Genomic DNA, 22,575 nt, shown 5'->3' with positions numbered 1-22,575 from the left:
TGTGCTTCCTCAGCTCGGGGAAGTATGTAACCCATACACCTCGGGGGTGTGGTGTTCTGTCCCCTCTAGTGGGACTGGGACCACTTAGAGAGAGAGATTAATGAGTCTGCGCTACAGCCTTAGCTAACAGCCATATGGCTTTTAGCTCATGCACTAAGCTCCAGAGAACTGAGGTTCAATCCTGCCTGCTGACAACTGAGGTCTGTTGACATTACATTAAACAGCAGATATTTAATTCTCTTACCATAAACACCATGACGCTGTCCCTCCAGCAGAAGGGCTAATGGCTATAGCAATGTTAAGGTCTTATTATTTATGAAGAGGACCCTACTAAATTCACGGTCCATTTTTGTCAATTTCACAGTCATAGGATTTTTTTAAATAGTCAGTTTCATGGTTTCAGATGTTTACATCTGAAATGTCATGATGTTATAAATTTCATAGGGTCCTGTCCCAAAACAGGGTCATGGGATTGCCACCCTTACTTCTGCGCTGCTGCTGGCAAGGGCACTGCCTTCAGAGCTGGGCAGCTGGAGAGCAGAGGCTGATGGCTGGGCTCCCAGCCCTAAAGCCAGCACTGCTGCCAATAACAGTGTAGAAGTGAGGGTTGCAGGGTATGGGAGGAGGTATGTCACTGGGGAGAGGGCAGGGCCAATCTTAGGGGTGAGCAACCATTCAGGCCCCATGGTCAGGGGGATGCTGTGGTCTCCCCGCTGTATAACTGATGAATGAAATTGTTTTTAATAGTTCACTGTATTAATGTAACTTCATTGGTAAAGTTTTATGAATGAAACAACATTCATTCATAAAACCGGTTACCCCAATAACTAGCTAATTGACAATTAAAATGCTTGTTAAGAGCCATAGCTGTTCAGCCAGTTGCCCTTGTAAGTTTCACTGTCAATCCAATTCCAGCTTAAATCACTGAGGCCTGGTCTACACTACGCGTTTAAATCGATTTAAACAGCGTTAAATCGATTTAACGCTGTACCCGTCCACACTACAACGCTCTTTATATCGATATAAAGAGCACTTTATATCGATTTCTGTACTCCTCCCAGACGAGAGGAAGTAGGCTAAAATCGATATAAACATATCGGATTATGGTTAGTGTGGCGCAATCGACGGTATTGGCCTCCGGGCGGTATCCCCACGTGCACCACTGACCGCTCTGGACAGCAATCTGAACTCGGATGCAGCGGGTGTAGGTAAACAGGAAGGCCCGCGAACTTTTGAATTACATTTCTGTTTGCCCAGCGTGGAGCTCTGATCAGCACGGGTGGCGATGCAGTCCCAAATCCAAAAAGAGCTCCAGCATGGACCGTATGGGAGATACGGATCTGATCGCTGTATGGGGAGACAATCTGTTCTATCAAAGCTCCGTTACAGAACATGAATGCCAAAGCGTTCGAAAAAATCTCCAAGCTACACAGTGCTGCGTGACAAGTGTAACGGAAGCCAGAGACTCAAATGGATGCTCATGGAGGGATGGGTACTGAGGACTCCAGCTATCCACAGTCCACAGCAGTCTCTGAAAAGTATTGCACTCTTGGCTGAGCTCCAAGTCTGTAGGTTCAACACAGTGTCTGGCGTGGTTCTGGAATAGCTCCTCAGTTTCTTGCCCTCCCCACCACGTGAAAGAAAGACTTTTCTTGACTTCTTCTGTTTTGGGACCAGCTCTGTTTGACTTCTTTCAATGTCACCCTATGTGTACTGATGCTGCTGGTAGACGGATGCTGCAGCAGTGAAGAGCAGTATTCGCTCCTCTCCCCTCTCTGGTGGCAGACGGTGCAGTAGGACTGGTAATGTCCTCATGAACCCTGAGTGCTCCAATGCTTTTAACTGAATATGAGGGCGCCTGGGTAAAAACAGAATGATTCCTGGTCACTCCCAGTAGATAGGACAGAATGGCTAGTAACCATCTTCATCATAGCAACTGGGGCTGAGCTCAATCAGCCCCCTCCTTCCTGTGTAAAGAAGATTCTATACTGCCTGGACTGTCATACAGCAGCATGCTGGGCTCCTCTCCCCTGCACCGCCTATTGTCCTGCCTGGACTGTCATAGCCGGGGCTGCCTCCCCTCATTTTATCTCACTAACAAGTCCTGTTTTTATCTGCATTCTTTAATAACTTCATGACACAATGGAGGGGGGAGGGACCGCCTGGTAGCCCAGGAAGGTTGGGGAGGAGGAGCAATGGAGGGTTGTTGCAGGCACCCTCTGTGAATACTGACGGAGCAGCTGTGCTCTCATACCTGGTCTCTAGTACACTGCCCTTATTCTAGCAGGACTGACTCATTTTAGAAACTATAAGGAGGGATTGACTTGGGGATCATTCCCAATTTGCTTTGCGCCCTCAGCCGATTTCAGCCAGCGGCACTCATGATAGCAGTGGACAGTAAGAGGGGGAGAGATAACCGTCATCTCATGCCGTTTACTCCGGCAGTAGACGGTACAAAAACTGGTAACCATCTCTGCTATCATGCAAAAGCAAATGAGTGCTGCTGTGTAGCGCTGGAGTATCGCCTCTGTCCCGGCACCCAGTACACATACGGTGCCAGAAAAAAAAAAGCTGAACGGGCTCCATGGTGCCGTGCTATGGCGTCTGCCAGGGCAATCCGGAAAAATGGCGCAAAAAGATTGTCAGCTGTTGTTTTCCCAGAGGAAGGAATGACTGACGACATTTACCCAGAACCACCCGCGACAATGATTCAACCCAGATTCCAAGGGGCGGGGGAGACTGCGGGAACTATGGGATAGCTACCCACAATGCAACGCTTCAGAAATCGACGCTGGCCTCGGACCATGGACGCACACCGCCGAATTACTGTGCCTAGTGTGGCTGCGTGAAATCGAATTTATAATATCAGTTTTATGAAACTGATTTTAGCTAATTCGATATTATCCCGTAGTGTAGACGTGGCCTGAGACTTGCACTGTTTCAGTATTGTAACTTCTGTTCACTGTTTGCCATTCATTACACTTGCCTACATTGTAACTTCTGTTCATTGTTTGCCATTCAGTACACTTGTCTATATTGTAACATCTGTTCACTGTTTGCCATATTGTAATTCAAACTCCATTTTAAGCTTACTCCATTTTGTAAAAGCTTGCTGCAACCTTCATTTTTGCAAAACCCTGCAGTAATTGTATTAGTTTAGTTTAGATGTGTGACTGACGTATGTATGGATGATGGAATCAACCTCCAGCACCAGCCTGTCCTGATGAAACAGAGTTCAAACACCAACGGCTGAAGATGCAGACAACAGCCCTAACAAAGTAAGAAGAGTCCACCCTAAAAAGGAAAGAACAAAGGTACAATACAAGGAAGATCAAAGCCAGTTCTGAGGCTGAAAGTCACATCTGCAATTTACACCAAACACAGAGGCAGTGTGACACAGCAAGACCTATAGACTCTGGATTCAAACTAAAGCCTACAAAAAGGATGGGTGAGATGAAAGACTTGAAAGGGTAAAGTTCTGCCACCAACATGGGAGGGCAGACCCAGTCCTTCCTTGTGCCTGGCTTTCCAGGCCAGTTAGCCGCCACAAACTACGAACTCAAGCTGCGAAATCAAGCCATGTACTTAAGCTACGTTCAGGACTGGTAACTATACAGCAGCTGCAGAACATCTGATATGTGTGTATATGTATTAGTTATTGGTCATAAATCAAATTGTGTTATCATAATAAATGTGGCATCTTTGCCTTGCCCCATGAAATGATCCTGTGTAGTTTTGTCTGCATAACACTGCCCCCACACAGCTAGCCCAAGGCCCCTTTGATCCCCAAGGGCTAGGTTCAGAGCTGGGGAGGGGGAGGGCTGGGAGCACCCCAGTCGGGGCTCCCACCATGCGCCAGCTCCAGTTGCTAGTCCCGGTAGGGCTGGGGAGCGACAGGACTTCCTCTTCCCCTGCACAGGCTGCTCCCAGGGCTGGGTCAAACCCACCTCTGCGAACCTCCTCCAGCTGCAGTAAGCTCTTGTTTACTCACTTCTGCCCTGCCTTCAGAGCTGGGCTCCCAACCAGCAGCCGTGGAGCATTCTGCAGCTGGGGGAGGTTCCCGGAGGTGGAGCTGACCTCCCCCATGCTGCTGGGGGTGCCCCAACCAGGGGCTCCTACTGTGTGCCAGGCTCCAGCTGCTAGTCAGGCTGGGGAGGGATGGGACTTCCTCTTCAGGGCAGAGGAAGTCCTGTCCCTCCCCACCTCAGCCGGGACTAGCAGCTGGAGCCCAGCACACAGTAGGAACCCTCTTCCTCTACAATAGCCAGATTTCGTGGGGGAGATCAGATTTCATGGTCCATTATGTGTTTTCATGGCTGTGAATTTGGTAGGGCCCTATTTATGAATGATACTGAAACTCCTGCCTTGTCTCCTTTGAGTCAAATATGTTAGAAATAAAGTACAGTTTCAATTAGAGCAATCTGGGAGGTGGGACCAGTACCCAAGATGACAGTGGTCAAAAATAACTCACCTGGAAGACACCTCCAACTCAGAATTAGCTATCTATGATTATGATAATCCACGTGCATAGAATACCAACAATGCTTCTGCAGCAGAGATCTGAGTTTTTGTAAGGCAGCAATATTCAAATGTTATCCCAGTTAACTGATTTACATGAGTATGCCCATTAGGCCAAACAGATCCCCGTTAGATTGGTATAAACTCCATATAATTCTACTGACTTCATTTGGAGTTACTCCAGATTTACACCAGTCTAAAATAACTGAGATCAAAATCCGGCCCAAAGTATTTTTATTTTAAATGGAATTTGTTTCAATTTGCTAATGTGGAATTGAATTGTAATGTAATTATATTGTAGGAATGTGGAGTAAAAGTGCATTAATTTAAGGCTAATGTACCGAACTAGAAGTGGTAGAATTTATAAACGGACTTTTTTTAAAAGCAAAAATATATTATGCTTTGCTGGATAACATTTGCTAAATATGCTTAAATTCATTATGTCCCGATAGTTCCCTGTCTTATTTATGGCTTTGTTAATGCTGTGTTCTCTGGTGGTAATGCTCATACATAAGCAGAAATATAAATTAGTGGAATGTCAATAACAACCACACTGTAGCATTTTAATGCTATTTCGATAAGAATGATTCATGAACATAGAACATTAAAGATCAATAGCAAAAAGCTCCCAAGTTGTACCATCTCAGACTACGTCCTCTTTAGCTCTCCTAATTTCAACATGGTCAAGTGATTGCCTGTTTCTGGATGGGAGATTTCTAAGGGGAACCCACACATAGGAAGTGGTGTTGGTGATTCAGTAGAGTGGTGCTCCTGCTCCTCAGACGCTATTCAACTAATGGGCTCCAGTAAATTGTTGGGGTTATGGGAGATGCTAGGCTAGAGTCTGACCTTTGTTGCTGGTGTAAATCTATAGTAATCCACTTTCTTTTTGGTGTAATATAAAACTGAGACACTGATCACTTCTAGTAATTAATGATTCTGTACCCAATTTTAAACCTACACAAATGTAAATGAAAGTGGCTTCAATGAAGTCAATGGAGTTATATCAGAGTAAATAAGATCAGAATCAGGTCCCTCTTTCTCACCCAGCCCCAGCCCTGCAAATTGTTAAAACCAGTATTCTGGCCCAATTCCATATAAACCTATATTTAAGCATTATTCTCAGGGCTTGCCTACACAAATATTTAGTTCACAACAAGCTGGAGGCCGAATCTACCCGACACTATCCTTCCATGGTCTAACTGTCCCTGTAGGTCCTGCTGACGTCTATTAACAAACTGTTAACAGTGAATTATGCTAAACCAAATTAGAGACACTAATTCTGAAGGAGAGCGTCCACACAGGGGTTTAATACAGTTTAGCTAATCTACTTTAAATTCGCACCTTCAGTTAATTTGGAATAATTTTCCTGAGTATCCCTGTGTAGACAAGCCTAAAGTGAATTTTTAAGAGGTACTTTAACTTCTCCCTGGATAAATGAAGAATTAAACAATATCTTACTAAGGCTCTAAGTCTACCTTATCTTCAATGAGATAGCATGACTACAGTTTAAGGGAAGAATTAGGCCCAAAGTAGTTCTTAAGACAATGGAGGTGCTTCTGTTTATCCTAACCCATCTTCAAAAGTACAGCTGAAGAATGGCATCCTATTAATTATGAAGGTCCCTCAACCTGGATATAATTTGAAATGAATCAATATTGTCTGAATTGAATCATCATTGATACTCCCATTGTGCTCTGATAAGGAGTTCTCAGTGGGGTTTTACAGGTCCTGTAGTGTTACTGTGCAGGAGGAGAGAATCCTACCAGTAATCCTTACCAACTAGTTTATAAGTGACTGTTTGCAGCTTGTACCTCAGCTAGTTTTTCAGTAAAATAATATGGCTGTTTTAATACATTTAATACATTTGTGATGTCCTTTGGTGCGGACACTGCATCTCCTCCTGAACCACTTTATAATACCTCTGGACTAGGTAACCCCACTCAGGGGTGCTGAAACAATATGTACAGCGGGGATGCTGAGAGCCATTGAACCAAACTGTAAACTCTGGAAACCACTTGAAGCCAGGGAGTGTGGCAGCGCAACCAGCTCCAGCACCTATGACCCTGCTTGTGGTTAGGGAACTCACCTGGGATGTAGAAGGTCTGAGTTCAAATCCATTCTCTATCTGATTTGGAGCATGGACTTGATCCAAGTTTTCTCGTATGCCAGGCGTGTGCCTTAGCCACCAGATTATGGGCTAATCTGCGTTGGGTCTTTCTTAACTTCTCCTGTTGGAGCTGTTCCACTTTGTATAAATAATTAAATGTTTATTGGATCAGGGACTTGAACCTGACTCTCCCCGCTCCCAACTGAGTACCTTACCCTAACCACCAGGCTATAGAATCAGCCTCTCTCTGAGCTAATAAATTTTAACAGTGAAAGTAATTAACTACTGGAACAATGTACCAAAGGTTGTGATGGATTCTGCATCACTGACAATTTTAACATCAAGATTGGATGCTTTTCCTACAACAGATGCTCTAGTTCAAACAGGAATTATTTCAGGGAAGTTCTATGGCCTGTGTTATACAGAAGCTCAGATTAGATCATCAGAGTCGTTCCTTTTGGTCTTGGGTTCTATGAATCTATAAAAAGTACTACCACATGTATGCAGAAAAGGCAATAAATAACACTTGCTGCAGGAAACGTACCCTTGTGTTTCCTCAGGCATAATATAGGATTTTGCATATATGTTATTAATAATTATTTGTATAGCAGTAGCCCATAAAAGCCTCAATTTAGATCATGGACCCATTGTGGTAAGCACTACATATACATCTAACAAGGGACAATCCCTTCCGTGAACAGTTTATAATCTAAATAGAGAAAGTGTGGGAGAAACAGAGCGGTGAAGTGAGTTACCCCAAATCACCCAGTAAGTCACTGACAGAAATGGAACCCAGGTCTCTTAACATGCCATCCAGTGCCCTATCCACTAGATGGCTATAATATGCATAGTTAATCACAATTCACTCCGCTGGTCAAAGATACAAATGTACAATCTTCACAACTGTTCACTAAACAGGCTACATATTTATTTGAAATGAAATCTCAGCTACTTCTCAAATAGCATATAGGATTTGCACCCTTTCTTCAGCTCAATCATCAATTAAATGAATGGAAGGCATAAGACTATCAGCAGAATTAATTAACCTTAAAGAAGAAGAGAATTAGTGCGCTGCTTTTAAGCTCTGGGATTTGAAGGGCTACAGTATCTCACATCAGGATTCACAAGTATTTAAACATAAGGTTGCCTGCAGCAAATTGAAAGTAAAACAAACAAACAAAACCCAAAAACAAACAAACAAACAAAAAAGCAAACCAAAGGAATAAAATCTGGTAGTAATATGTTAAGCATTCATGATCACTTTTGGACAAAACTGTCACAATCTCTAATGTCTAGGTTCTCTCATTTCTCAAAAGGGGGATAAAAATGAATGGAAATATATTTCATTGACATTATGGCTTGCTGCAGGCTGAAGTTGAAGTGTGTTGACAGCGTCATCTTATTCTAAAACTTCTTGGTATTGCCATAGGAACTGAAGAATTGTAGTGAAGTCCCTTCCTCCACAATTTCCCTGATGAAGTTATAACAGTAAGAAGATATAACTAACATTAACCAGAATGAAATGCCATGATTTTTAATCTTTACCATAGTAACATACAGTACAGTACCTCTTGAGTGCCCTGATTTCATAGGTAAGTTCTATAGAAAGTTTCTGACCCATTACTACACATCTGGAAGTTAAAAAAATCTCAATGCAGGAGCAAATTATACCCGCTCTCATAACTGGGCAACTTCTCTGAAGTCGTGAGGGTCGCACTAGTATTCTGAGACAAAAGATGTTCCCAAGTCCTGTTTTTCACTGCTCTGACGTTGGCCTAAAGACTTTTTCAGGTAGGTCTCTAACAGTGACATCTCATCTCTGCATAGCCCAATTAGATTTCTGATTCTACAACTTTTTAAAAAGGGAAGGTAATACTTGCGAAGATGTCAGACTGACATGGGACTAACTTGGTGACTTCGTACCTTTTTAACATAAATGTAAAGGAGGTTGTTTACATTGAGTAATACTGGACTCTGGCATTGCAGCAAGCTGCACTAAGCATCACTGGATTATAGAAGAGCCGTTTATTCATTGAAGGATATCTTAAATTCAAACATTTTATTTGAGAAATTTTTGCTAAGGCTGGAAAAGGCGTGAAAAATGCAGTTCCAAGACTGGGGGAGAACCTCACAATGAGACAGATCCTGAAGCTGATTAAGTGCCCTCAATTGCAACTGAAGTTAATGCGAGTTAGGCACTCAGCACTTCCCATGAGGTGATCCACACCTTGTAGATGGAAAAAGGTACAGTAAGGGCTAAATTCTATCCTCAGTTATAACTGTGCTACCCCACTGAAATGTATGGGGTAGCTGCGGTGTCACTGGGGTCAGAGTTCAGCCCTAAATATCTAGAGATGAAAGGGATTTGCCAACCCAACGTTATAGCATCCTTTGCAGGTAATCCATAGTGCCACAGAAGCATAGGTTTTGGAAGCAGCTGTTTTCCCATTTTACTATGAGGGAGAGATTGCAAGGAAGTCAGCTGTAAAGTAGAGGAATAATTCAATTTTTTTTAAAGAATAAGATGGAAAACCCCAGAAAGGTAACAAAATAAAGTGCACACTTCATTCAAATGCCTTTAAAACAAGCATTGGAAATGAACCTGCAAATGTTCTTTTGGAATAAGTTCATAGAAGGAATAAAAAGCATACTCTGCTTGCAAGCCTTCAACAGTGAATTCAGAACCCTCTTTAACAATGCTGAAAAGAAAAACATTCAATATTGATTTAACAAAGTGATCTGAATAAAACATCAACTCAAGGGGTACAACAATATTCAAGTATCATGAAAGCAAAACTGAAAACACAGAGCTCTCTTACCTGTATCTCTGCTTCGGAGACTGTTTCTCAGGTGATTTGAAAACATGTCCAATATAATACAAAGGAAAAAATAAAAAGTTCCAGTTTGTTGCAAACCATGTCAGAGTGAAGGGTGCATCGAATTTCTTAAAGGTCAATTTTGCTAGCTGGGTTGAACCTGACCAGGAGGAGCAGACACCCAGGACCACTGCCACTCCCCAGAAAAATTTCTTGAGTTGGGTCACTGAGCATTTCCAACAGCAACGATTTCCCCTTCCACTGCCTTCCACCCCAGCCTGCATCTGTGCTTCTGCTGGGGCTGGAGATTCCCGGGAGTGCTCATCCCCTGAAGAGATGTAAACACAAGAATTAATAAAGAATTCTACACAGCATTCTACTTTCCAAGAACCAAATCCTGGGCCCATTTGGAGTCAAAGGGAGTTTTACCATCCACTCCAATAAATAAGGATCTTGGCACAAATATGTAGTTCATTTCATATCACACTAAAGCACCTAGCACATTTTGGGGACAATTGCAGTCTAATAATAATTATCATCTCTACAGTTAGAAGTAAGGAGGTAAAATGAAAAGTGAAATTACACCCTGTTCTGTAGCCATTACGTTAGAAGATTTAGAAAAATAATACTGAACTAAGCTATGACATGCAAATGAATGAATATTGTGCTGTTTAGCTTCATGAAAGATCAATGGGAATAACAGCAACACTCACAACCAATACTGTCTTGGGAGTCTTAGAACTGCATATTTTATGCAACATTGTGTTTCTTTTTAAAGAGAAGAGAGGAAAATTTATTTATTCTTTCAATTACACTGGCGTTACTCTGGAGTAACAGCAATGGGCTAGTGTTGTTGGTGTGGCTGGAGCACTGCTGAACTCCTGTAATCTCTGGCTGGTGAAACAGCCCTTTGGGGGGCTGTTACCAGTTGGTGAAATTCAGAGCAGCCTTTGAGATTCTCTAAACTGCACTAGGGACTAGGCCACCTTAGCCTGCACCTCCTTGTGTCCTGTACCAACCAGGGTTCAGCCAGACCTAAGGAACATGCCCTGTGACTTCAAATTTACATCAGTGTAACTGCAATCAAAACATGGCCAGGGAAACCAATTTTCAAACATTGATATTTTAACAGAATGTGCAAAATCCATATTTGGCTGCTCGAATTTGCATATAGGCATATAAATTGGGTAGTTGGGCACCTATGTGCCCATATGAGTGATCAATTATAGCATTGGGCAGTAGGCACATTACATGGCTAAATTTGAAAACTTGGCCACCATTTGCCTGAAAGTAGCTGAATGACAGCCGGTATGTCTTCTCTGTTACCAGCTGTGACACTGACAGATTGGTGAATTTGTGTGTGACCAATACCAACTAAACAGGAGGCACTGAAATGGTAAATAGGGCCATTCCTTGTAGGTAGTTCTCAAAGCCATGTTAAGTAGACTAGAATCTTTAATATGTTTGCTTGTATTGTTTGTTAGAGAATCAAAATGTAGATGCTGTGGGTTTGTGTTTACCTATATCTTGTTAGAAGTTAACAATGTAACCAGATTAGTTTGTAGATACTAATTCCCTTTCATGTCTTAATTGCATGTGGATGGGTCAATTAACCTTAAGATCAAAGACGTAGGCTACTGTAGGAAATGATATTATTTACATTCGTCTTCAGCTTCATTGTCTATGCCATAACGGACTGCCTTTACAATTTGATTGGTTAACTGCCTTATGTTAATGAATACAATTAGTTACCTGTGTATGCATAGGAAACAGAAGATTAACTTCAAAGCAAAGAGCCTGCTGTGGCAATTGCTGTCAAGAGACTTATCCAATGGCTTCAACTATAAAGGAAACTTCGAGCCTGATTGTTACTGCCCGAGTGCTCTGCAAGGACGAGGCCCCCACACACAGTGAGTTATTTGGCTTTAATGAAGGTAAAGTGACACATTCGCAACGGGGACCCTGGGCGTTGCTGTCACTTAGGCGGGGAACCCAGCACCGAAGCTCAGCTCGGCCTGGGTCGGAGTCCAAAGGCGGACCGGGAGCATACAGCTATATATACACAATACAAAAGCAACTCATACATATGCAAAAAGGGACTTCCCACAGGCTATGTCCGCCCTTTGGCCTAAGGCCATACAAACTGGTTTCAACCAGTTAAAAGCAAGTTATAACTGGCATGCTGTGTCCTACAATGACCGGCCACTTAGCAAGCAGGGGCTTTTCACAAGGCCGCCGAGAAAGCGGAGACACCCTAGCTAGGCCGTGACACAGTCTTCCGCAGTCCCCTACACTGATCTTTTTTATTTCAGATCTGTTTAAACTTTGACAGGGAAAGTCTAAACCAGAAGACTGAGATCTCCAGGATTTCTTTGGATTTACCTTGGAATTCTCATGGAAGAATTTGAACAAACTCTGCACTTGGACTGTATCCTTTTAAATTGATTCCAGAAAGACTTTTACAAATCAACAGCCTCACCATCTCTGCTATGAAACTAATCTAAGAACTTTACACACATTTGTATGTATTTTGATCTCTTAACCATATGCAAATCTTTCTTTTTTCTTTTATTACTAAACCTTAGATTTACTTAATAAGGATTGGCTGTGAGCATGTATTTGGGTGAGATCTGAAATATTCATTGATCTAGTGGGCAACGTGTCTGGTCCCTTGGGACTGGTAGAACTTTAAATATGGTGAATAAGGCTTTTAATAACTCCTCACTATATTAGACTTGTCTGCCTGGATGGAAGCCAAAGGCTGGATTGCTTAAAGGGGACTGTAGTTTGGCTTCTTGGTAACCAGTGTGGTATTACAGAAGCTATATGGTTACTAGCTTGGTGAATCTAATTAATTACAGACTAAACTGCCAGTTCTGGGAATTGTCTGCCCTATTCCTTACAGTTTGCCCTGAGTAAACATTCTCAGTGTGGCCCCTCCAGGCACCATGTTCACACCAGCACATACTGTACTTTTACTTTCTGAACTAAAGGCCAGTCCTATATGCTGATGAATGGCATTGACGGTCCTCAGCTATTTCAGGAAGTGCTCTGCTCCCTGAAGGACCAGTCCCCTAACAAGCTGATTTCTTTAAGGTATACTAGTCCATTCATTCTGAACACAGATGAAGTGCTAATTTGTGTTGAGGGGCTGGAACCTAGAAAGCTTCAAATGCATTCACAGGTCATTTAATACACTGAAAAGTGGAAACCGAAGGTTTTCACATTGCTGCACTGCATCTGCGGGTTTGAATTAGCGTCAAGAACAATAGTTCTGTATCACTATGCAATTTAAATCCAGGTTATGGGACATCCACACATAATTTTTTTTTTTTACTGAAGAGATTATGCAATCTGTATGTTGAATTGTTACATGTCTCTTTAGAGTTTTACACTGTGACTTGGGTGTTTACTGATATAAGCTAATACGTGTGTAAGCCAATACAAATGTAGACTAAAGTTATTCTCCAATAGTACACTCTGTGTTCCTACTTAACTCTAAAAAAAATGATCAAGTACATGATATGAGGTAACTATATCATCTAATAAAACTATTTTGACACAGAAAAAAACAAAAAAGAACTCCCTCCCTGCCCCTGATTAAGCACAATGGGGTGTTTTCAAAACTTTGTGCATCAGTTGCACATCTAGACATCAAAAAATAGGGCCATGCATAAGTACACAGGAGCAAGGATATTTAAGTGGATATGCAGTTATATAAGATTTTTTTTTTAAATGGGTTTAAAATGTTCACATAGAAGTAGGGAAAAGAGAGTGCTAATCTCTTAGTCATCTACTTTCAATTTTCAGTGGAAAAACTATGTGGGCAACTTCCCACGTAAATTTACATGCACTAAAGGGTCAACTTATAATTATCCAAAGTTAATAAAACATTACATTAAAATACATTTAGATTACAGAATCAATCACTCAAAGTTAGGAAATGCCAGAAGTGAGACAGATAGACTTGTTTACTAAACCTTAATTCATGTCCCCTTGTGTGGATGAATTATTATACCTTTTTTAAATTACATGATCACATGTAATTAAAGCTTCCTGCCTCATTCAACACATAGACTGGACTAAATTCAGTGACCGAGACAGCTGTTCAATTTTTTTTCTTTTTAATCATTCAGTGTGTAATTCCCCACACTTATAAGCTGTACACAATATAACCCTTGCAATGAATAAGGAATTATTAATTTCTTCATGGTCTTTCTTAGGGCATGTGTCACTGTAGCACTGAGCGATTCACAAATTTTAATGAATTTATCTTCATTACACCTCTTCCCCACTTTACTCTTATTCCTGATCTAAGGTCAGTAGTGTAGCTAGCAGGGTGCAGGGGAAGCAGCCACTTCCCCTCAGCACATTTTCCAAAAGCGGCACCTGCAGGGCCGGTGCTGGGAGCAGCATGGCCAGAGGAACCATGGGGGGGTGGGTGGCAGGTGCGGCCGGAGGAGCGAAGGGGCCGGCTCCTCAGCCATCGCGCTCCACGTTCAGCGCGGCCCCAGCATCACCACAGCCACCATTATCAGGCACCGGTCATGCCGCAGGATAGCACACAGCACCCCGGCCCCACGCGGTGTCCTCCCCGTGGAGCCTCTGCCCCCCAGCCCGCCCCGGGCACATGTGGCGCGCCCTTTGACCCTGTCTCTTTTGTACCTCATGCCATATCACATGCGTTAGCTCTGGGAAATGGTCTCGCCCCCTCAGGCTTTTCAGCACTTAGATCTGTAATAGAATTATTTTTCCAAGTAGGTGAGGATGTGTGAGGTTTTTCCTCTGCTTTTCTTGAATTTGTATGTGCACACAGAGGGTCAGATTGTGTACTGCAATCAGAGGTGTGGCTGCAGCACATGTAGATATACCAGAGCTAGCTTTGATATAGCCAGCTTGATAACAATAGCAGTGAAGCTCTGACAGCAGGGTCTAGCATTTGAGTACATACCCAGGGTCCTGGGAAGGGTTGCTCAGCCCACACTGCCACTGCTTCACTGCTATTGTTATTTGAGCTAGCTACATGAAAGCTAGCTCGGGTAATCTACACATGTTGCAGTCACACCTCTAATTGCAACGCAAACATTCCTTTAGGCCCAAATGCTGAGTGTCACTGTGGCTGTGTAAGATCCAAACAGAGCATAAACAATGTGCTACCTCTGCACTTATGGGTTAGAAAGCAGAAAACAAGCACAGGGACCTTTATATATTGTGGGTGTGGCCAGAGTTCAAACACAGTATAGATCCCCGACTCTGGTAAGGTGGCTAGATGTCCGGTTTTCAACTGGAAAGTCCAGTCAAAAAGGGGACCTGACAGTAAAGTCTGGTTACTGCAGGGGGGACACTGGGTTATCACCTATGCCAGCCCCTACTCAGCCAGGACCATCTCCAACCTGTGTCAGGCAGCTGCAGATCCCAGCCCCGGCTCTGCAGGCAAGTCCCTCCCAATCTGGGGAGAGGAGAAAAGCAGAGAGCAACAGAGGCAGTGGGGAAGAGGAGCAAATGGGGGGTGGAGCCTCAGGGGATGAGGTGGGGTAGGAGTGGGGCCTTGGGGGAAAAGGTGGTGTGAGGGAGGTTCTGGCACTCTGGCGGGAGTGTCCTTTTTTTAAACATTACAAAGTTGGCAACCCTATCCCTGATACCAAATTCCACATGGAGGCAGGAGAGAGGGGAATAGTGGGCAGTGCTTCTTCCCCAATACCTTGCAGTAGTTGCTGTAGCCAGGCACCAGAGATGGCTGAAGCTAGCTTTGAATGGAGGGGTAATGGGGTGGCTGCTCTGCATAGGGAGCAAGAGGAGCTACTGAGACTCAGCTGGGCTCTAGACTGGGAAGAGGGGCTGTGGCAGTTTGCATCTCTCTTGCTGGCTGCTGGGGGTAGCTCCTCCCGGCCCTATCATCCCAGTTTCTAACTGCTCCCCGGCTGGATCCCGGGTGCTTGCAGTGGCCACTCCAGCCACTCCGGGTCCTGCTCTCATGCACTTGCATGCAGTTTACAGGGCACGCTGTTTCCCAGAGTGCATAGTGGAATGATGCCCAAAGGCATAAACATAGGTCATCCCACGCAATAGTTCCATTGTGGGGGCACTAGACTCTACTGCCCTCGTTTGCGCCACCCTTGCCAGGGACCAAATGTTGGGCTGAGAATTGTCTTCTCAGCCCTATTATTATTTTTATGCACACATTCCTGAGACAACTGCTCAATTAGATGTCTCATATGGAAATATCAGCATCTTTAATATACATTCCATGGCAATTACAACCTGTAAAAGAGAGCAAAGTTTTGCACTTTACATATAATTCATAGGCAAAATGAATCATCTATATGCACTTAAACCTATGTGTTAAATACACCAACAGAGGGGTTCATACTGCACAAATGCAGTGAAATACAATACTGTATGTATCACTTTACTTTGAAAATGATCTCACAGATCAGGGTTTGAATGTCTAAGGATGCTCACACCTTAGACCATCTAATTTGCATGCTGGATGAAGTAAAACGTATTCCTGTCAAAATGAGCTACATAACGTTGGAGAGAGAGTCCTATGCCTCCCTTCAAAGAACCTTTTCGAGCTTACCCTATTGTATAAGAGTTCTGCATATAGCTTCTTTTAATTTGTCTGTAAGAAAAACTGCACCACCCATCTTTGATTTCCTGTATTCGTGGAGGGCTAGAATATGTCATACAGGTACAGTCATCAATTGGGAAAGTTGCATTGCCCTTGAGAGAGACCCAGCGACATTGTCCCAGAATCAGATTGCCTCCTGGAACTACATACAGTGTACGGAAGTATACAAACAGCAACACTTTTTTAAAGTGTTCAGAGATCTCCTACAGCTATCCTGGTGAGATCAGACAGTTGTATTGGCTGGCATGTATGATAGGTGGAGCTACAGCTTTGCTTACCTTCTCCCTCCCCTGCCTCCCTAGATCAGTGGTATCCAAACTTTTTTGATCGCGCACCCCATCAATAAATTTTTTTTAGCATGCACCTCCTGCCGCGCCACTTTTTGCCTCCCCAAGCCAAAAAAAAAAAAAGGGTGCTCGGACTCCTGCCCAAACTGCCACGCACCCCAAAGAATCCTCTTGCGCGCTCCACTTTGGAGACCTCTGCCCTAGGAAAATGTCTCTGGAGTAGTCCCTTGAGTGAAGTGGAGTGCATTTCTGGCCAGTTTCTGTGCAAATGCACAAGGGGGAGGAGAGAGTCCTTACTCTCTTTCCATCAGAGTACGTCAGCATACGGGTCAGTTAGAATCTAGCTCTGCATCTGTATCATACCAACAAAGTGCCTTTTATATTTGCTAATGTAGTACACTAAAGACATTCTATTTTCTGTTCTCAAGATTTCCAGCCTTTATGCTCCCTTTGCTCCTTCCCAGCAGGCTGAAGTATACACTAGGGGCAGTCAATCATGACACCAGGACAAAGAAAAAGTACTTTTGTTTTTTTAAAGAAAACTTTCATTCAATTGTTTCTACTTTTTATCCTCATACATTGTCATTCTCTCATCTTAGCCACTGCCTTTTATCATTCAGTGACAATGAAGGGAAGCAGCCTTCACAACCAAGGACAGTCCCTATGCCCAATATCTGGGCTGCCCAGAGGATTCAGGGGGCCTGGGGTCTTCGGCAGCAGGTCCCGCTTCAGCGGTAATTCAGCGGTGGGGGGTCCTTCCACCAAAGGGTGGAAGGACCCCCCTGCTGCCGAAGACCTGGAGTGGAAGAAGCCTCGGGGGCCTGGGCCCTGTGTGAGTTTTCCAAGGCCCCCAGAGCGAATGAAGGACCCTGCTCCAGGGCCCCCGAAAAACTCTCATGGGGGCCCTGTGGGGCCCAGGGCAAATTGCCCCACTTTCCCGCCCCTCTGGGCGGCCCTGCCCAATAGCAGCTGTCCTTCTGCAATCCTCCCCAGAGACTAAGGCCATGTCTACACTACCACTAAAGTCAGCAAAACTTATGTTGCCCAGGGTGTATGGGGAAAAAACAGCCTCTACCTCCCCCCGAGTGTTGTAAATTTTGCTAGCATAAGCGCATGTGTGGATAGTGTTATGCTGGTGAGAGAGCTTCTCTCATCAGCACAGAGTGGCTACATGAGTGATCTTACAATGGCGCAGCTGCATCCATACAGCTGTGCTGGTGTAAGTTCGCTAGTGTAGACGTGGCCTCAGTGTATCACCTCTGAATACCCTGTCTACACCTGTTCAGAAACTACTTGATGGCACAAGTCTCTTGTGCACTGTTAGTAGTTAAAGACTTCACATGAACACTACAGGGACATCTTATAGCTAATCTGTGTGGTTTAATAAAGTGATACATAAAAACTAAGATCCTGATTCTGTCTGCTCTAACACCACCAGTGTAAATCAGGAAGAACACCACTGAAGTCACCGAAATGAAAAATGATATGAGATTAGACCCCATTTGTTCAATTTATCAATTATATTTATTCAATTATCTGTTAACCATTTTAACCACTGTTAATCAGCACCACTAATGGAGGACGGAGGTTAAACATGTGCAATACGTCCACTCCAGCCTTCTGGAATCATAAACTGTCCCTCATGATCTGAGGACCTGAGTCAGGAAGATACTGAAGCACACACCTAATGTGAGCAGTCTCACTGACTTCAGTGGGACTACTCCTGTGTTTAAATTTAAGCACATGCTTAAACAGCTTCCTAAATTGAGGCCCAAATGAGGAGTTAAGCTTTTCTTAGTTTTGAGAGAAAGAGGATTCTTCACATGATAAAGGATCTCACTAACAATTACAAATGAGCAAACCTCAAGGTGTATGTGCATCACAAGTCACTCAAACTATTCTTTGATACTTTGGGGATTTTACAAAAGAACTTTGGGGAAAAAAGTAGTGGGAAAGGAGGATCTGGCAAAACAGCCACATTAGATGGTACTTGAAACTCAAAAGGTTAGAATTCAGGGTCTAATTTCAAATCCATAATGTTGAAGAAGTTCAAAATTAACCAAAATATTTTCACACAGCTCTAACTGTGATGTCTTTTGTTGTTTACACACAAGAATTACAATATGAAGAAACCATACACAGCTGTGTCCCAAATAACCATGTTCACTAAACAGACAAGACCCAACTACATAATATTGATGGTCTGATTGGATTCTGGTGGCTTTCCAAATAGAGAACACAGTATGCTGCTCTTGACTAGACGGGTCACAAGCTATTTAAAGGTATACTACCCCATACTACTTAAACTATATGATCGTTACTTATATTACTAGGGTTTCAGAGCTCCAAAAGTGCATCCTGTGAAGAAGGGACTACATTCCTTATCGTGGTTTGTATCACAGAAAACCATAAATGTCAAAGGGGCAACAGAACAAATGTATTACATTTCATTAGTGAAATACTGGATTAATGCATCAATTTTTAAAAATAGCAAAATATTCCCTTATACAAAATAATAGCAAAATATTGTGTATTACATGAGATGAATTTCTAAATAGAAAATATTAGGTAAAAACAAACTTTCAATTGCATAAAATTAGCCTTAGACATATTAAGTTTCCCTTTCTATTTTTACATATTCCCTCTTTCTCTATTAAACATTCAGAAAATACTTCCTGGAAAATATATATTCTAATTTGTTAGGGGAAATAGAGATGATAAATTATCCAGTCCAAACTGAAACAGCTTGGAAAGTTGTTCTAAAAAGGGGCTGTTTAATTTATTCCCAGAGGCACCAGCTGCGTATTTTGCGTATAGGTAAGGACAGCCCTGTCAAGAGGGGAGTCATGCACATCATAGCCAGAGAAAACATGTCTGTGATCGTCTGAAATTGAGATGTTTTTGTTTTTATTCCTATCTTGAACTGAAGTTGCATTAGAACTCTCAAAAGGATCCGGCAGTCTTTACTGCAACTAAGAAAGAACCTTGGGGTGAAATCCTGGCCCCAGTGAAGTCAATTGGAGTTTTGACATTGTCTTTAATGGGTCCAGGATTTCACCTCTGGAGTGTGGAAGCAGAGCTTTCATAGAATAAAACTCCCATGACCAAAGACACAGTACTGGGTTCTGGAGCAAATATCTTGCTAGATCTGTACGGGATTTAAGTCTGCAGAAAGATTTAGACATGTTTGATCTTAGTAATGAAAAAGAGACTGGATTCTCAGCAAGAAACTGTTATATTGATTAACCAACAGTTTGAGCACCACGTGAGCAAGTGAATGTCCTTCTCAAGGAATGGCTTCATCTCAGATGAAGTCTATTCATACATCCAGGCATTTATATTGAGCTCACTGCAGGTGTAGGTGAGTTCATGCTGGAAGAGTAGACATGCTGATTACAGAATTAATCAAGGACATGAAAATCTTCAAAAATAGGGATAAACTTCTATCTACAGTATCTGTCTGTCTTAGATATTTCTAAAAGTCCTGTCTGCTTTATTAAACTTGAGACAGAAAATGTTGCTATGGGTGATTCCGTTTATTAAAAGAGTACCTACTCTTGATCCTACAGCCCACTAGTTTCTCACATGTTAAATTTTGACTTCATTTGATAGTGGCTAGTTATGAAGATAAAGGTCTGAATGGCAACTAAAACTGCTCACAACACTTTGTTTATCTGCTACAATTTAGAACAAGACATTTGAAGCAGCTGTTGTCTGTCAGCTGGTGGCCAGACACTTGAGTAGACTTGACAAATTAGCAGAGCCTATGTTGGCTGGACTCACTGAGTGAGCATGCAAGTCCCATGTGATATGGCAGCTAAGAACCCAGCAAGGACCCTTTTGATCTCTAGGCAGTGGCTTTACCAGAAGAACTAGAAAGAAGCTCTCTGCTCTGACAATCTCAGTAGTCATGCTGCTCGACTTGCCTTAGCAGGAAGTCACTCTGCATAGCAAAGAGCACACTTACCTGCAGGGATCCTAGTTTTTGTTTTTATCTCCAAATACTCTCTTGCTGTCCTTTCGAAAAAAAGAGAGAGAAAGAGAGAGAGACTTTTGTAGCTGTTAGAAAGAAATGGCCTTCACTGGTGCAATTACATCCCACTGTTCCGCATTTGGTTCAGTCAATTGTGGAGGTCAAATTCATGTGGTTTCAGTTCAAAAGACATTCCCTTCTTTGTTGAAAGTTGCACTGTGGAAGCTGAGATGACTATGGAAAAGGCAGACATTGGTGTTTTAAAATGGTATTAGGTTTGGCCTACACAGCTTTTATATTCTCTGTGGTTGAATTATCCAGCCCAGCCACATTAATTGCATATTCTTATTACAATCTCATATGTGATGACTCATGGGATCGTGTTGGATAATCAGCTGAACATGACCTTTCAGTGCAACGCTGTGGCCAAAAGGGCTAATGCAATCCTTGGATGTATGAGCAGGGGAATATTGAATAGGGAGGTTATATTACCTCTGTATTTGGCACTAGTGTGACCGCTGCTGGAAAACTGTGTCCAGTTCTGGTGTCCACAATTCAAGAAGGATGTTGCTAAATTGGAGAGGGTTCAGAGAAGATCAAGAAGAACGATTAAAGGATTAGAAAAGCTGCCTTTTAGCATAGACTCAAGGATCTCAATCTATTGAGCTTAACAAAGAGAAGGTTAAGAGGTGACTTGATATCAATTTGTAAATATCTACATGAGGAACAAATATTTAATAATGGGCTCCTCAATCTCTAGCAGAGAAAGGTACAACTTGATCCAATGGCTGGAAGCTAGACAAATTCAGATCAGAAATAAGACATACATTTTTAACAGTGTGGGGAATTATTCACTGGAACAGTTTACCAAGGGTCATGGTAGATTCACCATCACTGGCAATTTTTAAATCAAAACTAGATGTTTTTAAAAAGATGTGATCTAGGAATGATTTCAGGGAAGTTCTATGGTGATATAGAGCAGGTCAGACCAGATGATCACAGTGGTCCCTCCTGGTCTGGGAATCTATCAGTCTATCTCCTGAGTATGTTATCTGACCAACAACATTAATAGTAACAGTGATACTGGAGCAGATTTACTCGTATTGCTCCAAGAAGGTACAAACTGTACCTTGCTGTATCAGCAAAAGATTGTGGGCCCAGTGGAGGAATTCATTTTTCAAGTTGGACAGGCAAAGATTCCAGTAACATTTACGCTAAAGCAAGAGAGATTTAAGTTCTACAGAAAGCTCCTCAAGAACCTAGTAATAGCAATCGCATTGACACATTCCCAGACTACTCTAGCAAGATCCTCTTTCTGGATAGGGCCACAAACTTTGGGGGCAGCACTGGCTGCTGGAATGCCCTGCTGTGGAGGAGGTGATGAGCAGCATAGGGTACCATAATCAATGCCACGTCCTTCCTATTGTCTTTAGCACTATGCCAGCATCTCTGCCAGCAGAAGCCAATGCTGATCCTGGAGTGACTCTGCTCCATTATCTGTAGGATATCTGCTTCTTGAGGAATATTATCCAGGGTCTGATCTGCCATCTGAGAATTTAAGAAGGAGGTCGGATTCTGGGCTAAAGGATACAGAGTGGTTCCTCTACAGTGGTTGCCTTACCTGCTCAGCCTCTTCTGAAGGGCCTGAGCTCAGATTGTGTGCGGCCTTGCTCGCTTCCCGCAGCCGGAAGGCTGGAGCGTGGTAAGCCAGCGTGGCTCCCCTCCCCTCCCTGAAGGAGGGTTGAGCCCCGGTCACGCCCGACTACACTTCTGTAGAAAACTAATATAACGTAAACAGGAAGCATCAATAGTAGATTTTGTCAACTGAAGTTTTGATTATACTATGTTGAGAGTTCTAGTGGGAGATATTTTAAAATGAAATCAATTGACTACCAATAATTTTTCTAGGCTGTTTTTTGGGAGTGAACACCTGAATTAATTCAAGATACCTAGAACAATGTTTTTTTCAGTCAGGGGTACACATACTCCTGGTGGTATGCAGAGATCTTCCACGGGTATATCAACTCATCTAAATATTTGCCTAATTTTATAACAAGCTACATAAAAAGCACTAGCGAAGTCTGTACAAACTAAAATTTCATACAATGATTTGTTTATACTGATTGTGACAAAGTTCCTCCTCTACCTTGGTGGGTCCTGCGCTTATTGGCGGATTTGTTCACCTCAGTGATCTTCCCCTCTTGTGGAACCCACAGTCTGGGTCAGCTCCTCCTGTGTCT

The 22,575-nt window shown here is 42.8% G+C and overlaps 1 protein-coding gene across 3 annotated transcripts in view; it reads right to left on the bottom strand.

The window, feature by feature from the left end:
- The window catches only part of SLC35F3 (solute carrier family 35 member F3), a 320,504-nt gene that overhangs the window by 80,865 nt on the left and 217,064 nt on the right, over positions 1 to 22,575 (bottom strand). For all 3 annotated transcript variants that reach the window (XM_075064160.1, XM_075064161.1, XM_032774995.2), the window contains one exon: positions 9,448 to 9,772. In XM_075064160.1, the coding sequence (XP_074920261.1) occupies positions 9,448 to 9,772 (325 nt within the window). The remainder of the gene's footprint in view (positions 1 to 9,447; positions 9,773 to 22,575) is intronic.

The sequence above is a fragment of the Chelonoidis abingdonii genome, chromosome 3 (assembly GCF_003597395.2).
Source record: "Chelonoidis abingdonii isolate Lonesome George chromosome 3, CheloAbing_2.0, whole genome shotgun sequence".
NCBI lineage: Eukaryota > Metazoa > Chordata > Testudines > Testudinidae > Chelonoidis > Chelonoidis abingdonii.
This window is presented reverse-complemented; position numbering and strand designations above follow the sequence as displayed.